Here is a 9,548-nt window from a genome sequence, read left to right as displayed (position 1 = left end):
GCAAAAATAAATGTGAACCTGCAGGCCATAACACGCAATCATTTCGAACAAAACTTATCACTTGTTTAACTTGTATGACAGTCAAGAATTGTCACTTTTGACTAAGATATTTTTCGTTTTTATTTGGAACTACAGCAGAAGCAAGGCGATTGTGGTATTCGCTCATTTTCTCAGCCGTAGAATTCGATTTTTCCGTTTTTATTTGGCAAAAAATTCATGTTTAATCTTTATGTCATATTATTCAACGAGTTTTTTTGAAACGTTAGCGATATCTTACATAGCCTGGAGCAATGAATTCTCGGATAAGATAATTTATGACATTTCACACTTATACAAGACGATGGCTTAAGGCGGCGGTTCCCAATCTTTTTGTAAAATTCCTCTTTTTGCCTGTATTGGAACTTATTCTTCTCTCCCTATGCACAAAACGATACTCCCGTAGTATGTGTACCACGTTAAGGTTAGGTCATAATTTTATTCCGATTTTCTTTATTTCAGTTCTATTACGAGTTTGGGGACTGTCTGTGTTAGCCAAGTGAATATACCCCCTGCCCATAGGTTTCAGTCCCTTTACACAACTTGATGTAAAGTAGGCAAACAAAATTAGTTACCTTCGTATTAGAACACACATTTCAGGAGCGCTCACAAAACGGTGTTCCGTAGAATTCGTACCAAGATGGCGCACAACCTGAACATAGTATGTGTACCAGGTTAGGGTTAGCAGGTTGTGCGCGCCCACAAAACTGCTTCATTTATCAAATCTCTAATGAATCCTTAAATAATTGTATGTTCAAGTCGCACTTCGTTTCTGTGTGGTATAATTAGTTTATTATGTGTATGTGAATATGTATTATAGTAATGATAAAAAACTGGAGAATATAAGTAATGTTACAGCTCAAATCATCTGATAATGTAACATCTAATTATTTTTTGAATGCCAAAGAAGCCGAGTGCGAAAATTGGAATAAACGAATCTCATATTCTCAAACTTTCCGAATCTGGATTCAATTACTCTTTTTTTGAATACTTCAGACAATGCGAGTAGACCTATTTTAGCGTATTTGTACAGAGTTTGATATATATTTCCCGATTTAATTGAAAAAAAAATGGTTCAAATAGTAATCTAAATAATAAAATAAATAAATGAATAATGTAAATTTGTATAGAAATCGTCTCAGTATTCTTTTAATTTATAACTTGTTGAAACTAATGTTTCAAACGTCCTATTTCTAAGCTTTTAAATATTTGTCCAAAGCAATCCAAATTTTGTAAAAAAAAAGTTGTTGAATCTCGCGACCCCCTCGCTTAAATACTAATTATTAATATTAGTTAGCCATCAGCGATTTTTTGAAATCCAGGCATGATTTTACTTAAATAAATTAGATGCATACAAGTTTCCACGATTTATACGATTACGTTTAAGCAACACTTCAATACACGATACAAAATAAGCGATAGAATTGACTAGAAATTAAAATCACAAACTTTTAGATTTTTGTTGAAAAAATAAAAGCGACCCAAAATAATTTTAAAACGACCAAGTTTTGGGTCGCAATCCATAGGTTGGGAAACACCAATATAAGTTACTGAATTCCTAAGAAAATCAGTTCAGAACGAATTCAATTTTAAATTTTATTTAGGAAAATTCCTCATACATTCACCACCTCCATTATTGTTATTATTTAATGTTAAAATGTGGCCAATGTGGCAAAGTTAAATGCAACGTCTCTCATATTTCAAACGTTATTTGGTGATATACGATATCAGCGTTTACTTTTGGGTTTGGCTCAGTATTTAGTTAAATATGTATTTTCTGTGTTGCACAAAAATTCTTGCAAAGATTTCGTACAGGCATGCCGAAAATTCCTCAAAATTGCAAAAATTTAAAAATAAAATAGTGTTATTTTTAGACTGCGGGAAACATTTTGCAAGAAAACAAATGCATTCCTGACGTGAAGCACGCCAAAAATTGCAAAATTTTGAAACAAAATCGTCAATTTTGCACTTTGGTTCAATATTTATTCAAATGCCTTTTTACTGTGTTGCACAAATATTTTTGCGAAAATTGATCTTAAAAAATAAATACTATTTGGGTTGTAAAAAACGCCGAAAATTGCTCAAAATTGCAAAAATACGAAGCGCTATTTTCAAGTTTGGTTCAATATTCATTCAAATGCTCATTCACTGTGTTGCACAAATTTTTTTGCAAAAATTGCTATCAAAAAAGAAATATTTTATTTGAGTTATGAAACACGCGAAAATTGCAAAAATTTAAGTGCCATTCTGGTGTTTGGTCAATTGCCTATTCATTGTTTTGCAAAAATTTGTCGCCTAAGAATAAATACATTTAGATCGTGAAGCACGCCAAAAATTACAAAAACTCAAAAATATAAATTGGAGAATATATTATATCCAATTAAAAATTGGAAAATTTTTGAACTGTTGTTTGACAGAGTTCACCTAACCACAAGACAATTGCAGACAAGTTTTGTTACAAATAGTACTCAATTTTGGGTGCTCCAGAAGTATGCCCACCAAGATGTCGCACAACCTGAATCCTAACCGGTATACACATACTATGTTCAGGCTGTGCGCCATCTTGGTGCGCATACTTCTGTAGGTCCCAGTTTTGTTATGATGTCAGTTTTCAATTTAAACTAACAAGGTTTGTTGTTTTTTAATCGGTACATTTGTGAGGACTAAAACAATATATTGTATCGATAAACTCTATTTGCAATTTTTAAATAAAATTAAGACTTTAAGAACACCCTGTATATTAAACTACATATTTTCTAATATTTTTGTTCTTTTTCCGTGGGTTCCATTCCCATACAATTTAACTAGAGTTAGAAAGTGAACCTGTGGGAATAAAATATGGAGTATCAAATTTCATTCCACGCGCAAAAACAAATACCATGGTTCAATGAAAATTTTGCATTCAAGTGGTTGTGTCTTTAACTATCTTCATATTTTTTGATAAAAATAAATTTCGGTGAAATTTACAATTTCGTTTTAAACGAGGCTTTGAAAAATAAGCTGGTACTTATAAATTTGGAACATTTTAACTATTTTTGTATATTGTTTGACGAAAATAAATATTGATGTTATTTACAATTTCGCTTAAAGAAAGGCTCTTAACAAACAAAATCTTGTAATATTATCAATATCCAAAGGCAGCTAGACGTAATGTACATAAGGCAACATCAATGGGTATTGGTTCATATGAGCATATTCCCCCCCCCCCCATCTCTTCGAAAAAAAAAATTTGTAATATTCTCCTCGGTATCCAAAGGCAGACGTAATGTCCATGCCAGTACAGTACGGAATAGTGATGTACATAGAGCCACATCAATGGGTATTGGTTCATATGGGCATATTCCCTCCCCCCACCTCTTCGAAAAAAAAAAAAAAAATTGAAATATTTTCGTTATCCAAAGGCAGATAGACGTAATATAACTGGCAGACTATAAGGAATGAAGATGAATCTCATCAATGGGTATTGGACCGCCTTATAGGCACCAAGATTGTACTGTACTACATTAACATATGGTGCCACTACTCCGCATTTAATTGGAATCTTCGGTGAAAATCTTCTGTTTTAATCACTCTCCGTTTTGCTTACTTACAGTGCGCTGGTTCTTGACACCTTGTCTGACAAAAAAAAAGCTATTTTATTTTCTGGTCCACCCATCTTATTTGTGAATGAATCAGCATCACTGAAAACTTTTTTTTCAATGTGCCATTAATCAAAGCGCAAAATTTTGTACCCAAAGTTCGGAGATTTGTGAAGTACGAAATGCTCTAAAAAGGCAGTGCCTATGAAACAAAAAGCGGTTAACTGGTCAAGTTTTTTTTCTAACTAACGGTCAAAGCAATTAGACTATATCTCTCAGCCAAGCACTCAAACATCACTTTCTAAACCCAATTGCTACTTATTGACCTATTCTCTAACGCTAATCTGTACTACAGGGGAAAATATAAAATTTCCCCGTTTCATCTTTTTGTCTTTAACTTTGACCTTATATCCACAAACACCATATGAAGCACACATAAAAGTTTTTGAAAATTTCAAAGTTTTTGTATTTCGATTATTATCTTATTTAAATTTCACAAACAATTGCGAAAATCAAGTCACATTTGATTATACCCGATTAAGTATGAAACAAATATAAATTACATTATCGATTAAGGTATAGATGTTTCAAACTTGAACGAGGATAAAACAATGATTAATTATTGATAGAAGACACATACAGGAGAATATTACATATATTGGTCATTTATGGTGAATGTTCAGTAAGTAAGCAAATGAAGATGCTATTCTCACTCTAAAATAACGACCATTACTATTTATATTGTGGGTGTCCATATAAAGTCAGTTCACCGTTTCAATTTCGTTATGAAGTCAGTTCTCAATATATCTTAACCAGGTTTGTTGTTTTTTGATGGGTAATATAGTATTCTCACTTCATTTAATACATCCGTGAGAGCCAAAACAATATATAGTATCGATAAATTTCTTTTGCAATTTTGAGAAATTTTAGGACTTTGTTGACCGCCCTATGAATATATATTCTTGTAATATCGAAACACATTTGTGTTTCTTACTCTATTTTGAAGGGATGAAATTTGTTTCCGTACTGGTGTTCACAATTCTTAGTAATCCAAAATTACGATATACTATTTTATTTATGAATTCTATACTTGCATTTAAATTGAGCTTATCTATTCGACAAATGGAGCCATTATAAGACAGGGGGATAATGCTGAAACAGCAATTTGAGCCCTTTAGTGATGACAGAGGAAAAATTGCAACTAGCATGGTGTAGCCAACAAATAATTATTGATGATGTAAAAATGACGTCACGAGTGACGAAAAATGTTACATCATTCAATAAGTAAATATTTAAAGTTTTATCAACTTAACAAAAAATAAATTGTGACTTGAATCTATTGTAATGACATACAACGACGTCATCGTTTCAACAATATTATAAAAATCTGGACAATTCGAATATAATTTTCTCTTACCGAATTTTAACGTCATTAATGAGGAAATAATTATTAGAATAAATTTGAAAATCTTGTAAGATATCCTGTCCAGGAAAAATAAATAGAATTACGACTCAATTGTTTTTAGTTGCAATTTTCAATATAAAAACGTCGTCTCGATTTTAGAAAAACAAAATTTTTACCGAAATTTTTGCTTTTTCCAAAACGGTAAAAAAAAAACTGGAACAAGAATTTGGAATAAGTCTAAGAAATATTCTAAGAATAATTTTTGACGAAATTTTTGGAACAATGAAACTGTTTTTTCGACAATAATTAAATCTGCGTCTTTCATGATTGTTCAATTCATGGCTTTACAATATTTCCCGCCAAAATGTATCACGTGATCTAGTTTGACCAATCGAAATCTATTGATGAACAAATAAACTCATATATGATTTCTGATTGGCTAAAAATGACCACGTGATAAATTAATGACGGGAAGGAAATGATTAAAGCAATAAATAACTAACAGAGAGAAAACTTTTACGTTGGGGTAAAATGTGCCCCAACATTTCTCCTGAATATTAATATTTCGCTAAAAATTCACCAGAAACACCAGTTAGTAGCACCCAATTACAGCGAGAACGTCGCCTTTGTCGTAAATGGTAAATATTCTTTGGCACGTGAGTCACATTATTGACGATTTCAATAAAAATCGAAAAATTATAAAAAGTAAAAAAATCTACGTACATGGAACTGTGGCGGGGCTTTTTATTCACCAAGAAAATGATGAATGTTGGTTATATTATTTTTTGGCGTGATGTCAGTAGAATATGACGTCACAGGCTCAGTCAATCAATGTCGATGCCACAAATTAAAATTGAATTTTATTCAAGTTATTGAGGGATTAATGCTCTGTTAATTAAAAATGTTTATGACGTCATATATTGATGACGTCATATAAATGAAGAAAGCCAAACTGAAAAAATGTTATGAAAGTAATAAACGTTTCGGAAGTTCTGTGAAGGAGTGGCCTAGACTTGAGTACGGTGTTAAAGAGATCTGAATAAACAATAAGCACGCGAATCCAATCATATTGAATCCCTCTTGTGAGCTTTGAGGGCTTTTGAGGGTTTGTGTGGGGTATTGGGAATTTATAATCAAACTTTTGTGGTCATATTTCGTATTTTACAAAAAAAATCGTTGTTGTCGACTGTAATGAATTTCTATGATAGTTACTAAAACTATAAATATAGAAATTAACGTTGAATTTTCTGTGTCTCAATGCGATTTATCTGCCCAATTTCCTTGAAATGGTTGACTATTTTTATGGATTTTTTTGAAGTACGATTGTTATTGAATGTTTTTTAAACTTCATATACATGCTTGACCTTGTGACATCACAGAGATCATTGTTTTGCAACACAAGTACACAAGTGTTGAGGTTGTGATGAAATAATGGAAAAACACCAAAATGAAAACTGTCACCATATTAGTAGTACGATTGGTCTCCCTTTGATGGGGTCGTTGTGAGTTATACAATTATAATAAAAATTGGAAATAAAAAATAATAAACTTCTGACAAAAAATAAAAGTAAAATAAAAATGATATGTCGTATGATAAAACGACTTTTCGTCAATTTGTAAGTAAAGCGTAATTAATTACACATTTAGCGCAAGCTTCTCGTTACGACGTCACTATTTTATGACGTTATGCATTGCTGCTCTCCACCTCGGACTGCGGATGCCGAGCAGTTCGTCATATTGTTGATGACATCATGTAATTTACATGGCAGAAAGTGGCATCGGTGTGTAGTAGTCAAGTCCCGATTTGAGGGGGCTCGTTGCGAATCCCTGTCCGGCCGCGCCCGGTACGAAGATGTAGGCGAGGGGACGCTGAAGTGCGGAAGTTGACCAGGTAGGAGAGCATGACCCCGGAAGCATGAATGGACTCATCACTGGGGATGGTGGCCCGGATGAACGTGCTGCGGCTGTTGCGCAGGCTGATGGCAGGAACGCGCTGCTTGTGACAGCTGAAATATAGAATGAATATAATTATTAACAATTTATTTTTGCATCACAAAGAATATTATAGAAACAAAAATATTGCGAAAAGTAAATAAACACAGAATAGGAATTCTGAGACAAATTATTAAATACTTGTCACCGAATTAGGAATCAAAGACATGATAACTCGAGATAGTATACATCGTATTTTGACAAAATTATTTCAGAGATGAGGCATTCAGTCTGTTCATAGCGAAAACGAGGAAAAATGCAAAAAACAATTAGATCTTCAGGGATTGTATTTGTAAACTTACCGTTGGCGTAAGTAGGCGAAGGATAAATGCCGGAGCAGGCAGCGCTGTAAAGTGGTGAATCACGGACGGCTGCTGCGAGTCTAGCCAAAGACTGTGAATTTGACGTCATTTCAAGTGCATTCAAGTATGACGAAGCAGATGACGTAGGGAAGAAAGCTGCTGCGGCTGCTCTTGCTTTTTCTGCAGCAATCGGGTCCAAAGTCATTTGTGCAACTGTAAATATAAGATATAGTTTAATGGAATGATCCGATATTGGACTTATGATAATCTCGTATTTGTCGAATTAATTGTGTTACTTTGACAAGGACTTGACCTAATCTTGGCAGTTAATGAAAACGGTATGGTTACCCGTTGAAATAAGTTTCAATCTAGTTATATATCTACGATTCACAGTGGAAGACGAGATGAAATGCGGTGAGTAGCCCATTAGGCCTATAGACTAAGTATTGCTGAACTTCAATCGCCACCTCATCTTTTTTTATTGTTGAAATTCCCTTAGTTTTTAGGGGAAATTTTGAACAAAAATTGCAAAGATGTGCATAAAATAAGTAGTCATGTCAAATTGCACTTGTGAATGGTAGAAATATTTTATGCATTTATTTACCGGAATAAAGAAGATAGGTTATTAAAGTTAGTCTTGTTTATAGTGAGTATGACAGTAGTTTTTTTGTTATATATCATCCTCCCACTCCCACCCTAACAAACAGAAAAATATTGTAATCAAGTTACCAAAGCACCAACCTGCTGCTTGCTGTGCAGCCATAGCAATCGCGGCTGAAGTTGCCTCAGCAGAGTTTGGGCTTCCAATGCTAGAAGGGAAAAGTGGGAAAGAGAAACGTTCCTTGGATTTGATCATTGATTTTGGTTTTCTTCTTGGTCTGTATTTGTAGTCTGGGTGTTCCTTCATGTGAAGAGCACGGAGTCTTTTGGCTTCGTCAATGAAAGGACGTTTCTCACCTTCGTTCAGAAGTTTCCATGCGGCTCCAAGTCTCTGTAAAATTACAATTTTTTTAGAGAATTAGCTGCTAGTTGGGTCGAAGGATCAGTGTCGCAGTAAATGATATCTCGTTCGAACGCCACGCTCACAACTTCTCTAAGTTTAATAAATTGGGTTGACTATATATATATATACGTAATCGTAGCGAATTTCCAGTCATCCAAAAAATAGTAAATTATCTCAAGTACCTATTTGTTTACAGATCTTTTCGGGACAAAAATGTTGTTCTATTCTTAAAAATAGCCATTACTGAATAGGATATATCGATTTTGCTTGAAATACTGATTTGAATTTTTTAGATTTATCTACTGTGGCTGGTGTGAATCATTGGAAGTAACTCAGAGTGTTTAGTACCAATTCCTTAATTTTCAAGCAACGACTACACAACTCGCCCGCAAACTTTGCCACATACTGATTTCACAAGACAGTAAAAACTATGAAAGAAAAGATGTAAGAACCATACTAACGTTGTTTAACTTAAAATAAGACCTATCCTGAATTTTAAAAATATGGGAAACATATATCGCAATTTAGTTTTGAAATTTACGATTTTTTATATTAAATTACCTTTGAGATTTCTGAGTTGTGCATTTTAGGATTCTCCTGCGCCATTTTTCTTCGTTGTCCACGTGACCATACCATGAAAGCATTCATTGGTCGCTTCACGTGTCCTCCTTCCATTGGTTGTTTTGGAGATGGAATTGGTGACGTCACATCGATTGTTTCGTCATTTTCTTGCTCTATTTGATAATCATCCATTGTTACGCGACAATGATAATTTTAATAACAATAAGAATGTGAAGAAATTTCTTTTTGACTTTGGAAAAAGTCGTCGTCGTAAAAATAATAAAAGTAGCCGATAATTTTCGGAATCGATAAGTTAGCACAGTGCTGACGTCACAAGTGTAAGCTTCAGCAAATTTGCTCCGTTTTATTTCGCGCAGGAGATTTTTTCTGAAAGATGCAGAAATAAAAAAATATTATATCAGAATTATATTTCATTATTAAAATTCATTAATTTAGAATTCCATTCAATAAATATTTACACAAATCGCTCATTGCCTAAGAGAAAACTCCTAACACATCCGTTTTTAATCTGTATTTATATTTAAAAAAATTACTGAACAAAGAGTCAGTTATTCCCGGGCGATCCTTTACTCAACTGACGTATTAAACATAGCTGCAGTACAAAATATAGCGTTGTGTGCAGTCATTATGTCATTTGAATAGCGGGCACA

At 33.5% G+C, this 9,548-nt stretch overlaps 1 protein-coding gene across 1 annotated transcript; it reads right to left on the bottom strand.

The window, feature by feature from the left end:
- Positions 1-4,056: 4,056 nt before the first annotated feature.
- Positions 4,057-9,297, bottom strand: LOC120328051 (transcription factor SOX-14-like). The gene is made up of 4 exons (XM_039394437.2): positions 8,878-9,297; positions 8,055-8,304; positions 7,314-7,526; positions 4,057-7,025 (listed from the first exon to the last, which is right to left on the bottom strand). Exons 1-4 carry the CDS (start codon positions 9,067-9,069, stop codon positions 6,778-6,780), a joined length of 903 nt encoding a protein of 300 aa, XP_039250371.1. The 5' UTR covers positions 9,070-9,297; the 3' UTR covers positions 4,057-6,777.
- Between the last annotated feature and the right edge of the window lie 251 nt (positions 9,298-9,548).

The sequence above is a fragment of the Styela clava genome, chromosome 7 (assembly GCF_964204865.1).
Source record: "Styela clava chromosome 7, kaStyClav1.hap1.2, whole genome shotgun sequence".
NCBI lineage: Eukaryota > Metazoa > Chordata > Ascidiacea > Stolidobranchia > Styelidae > Styela > Styela clava.
The sequence above is the reverse complement of the archived record's forward strand: the minus strand, read 5'-3'. Positions and strand labels throughout refer to the sequence as shown.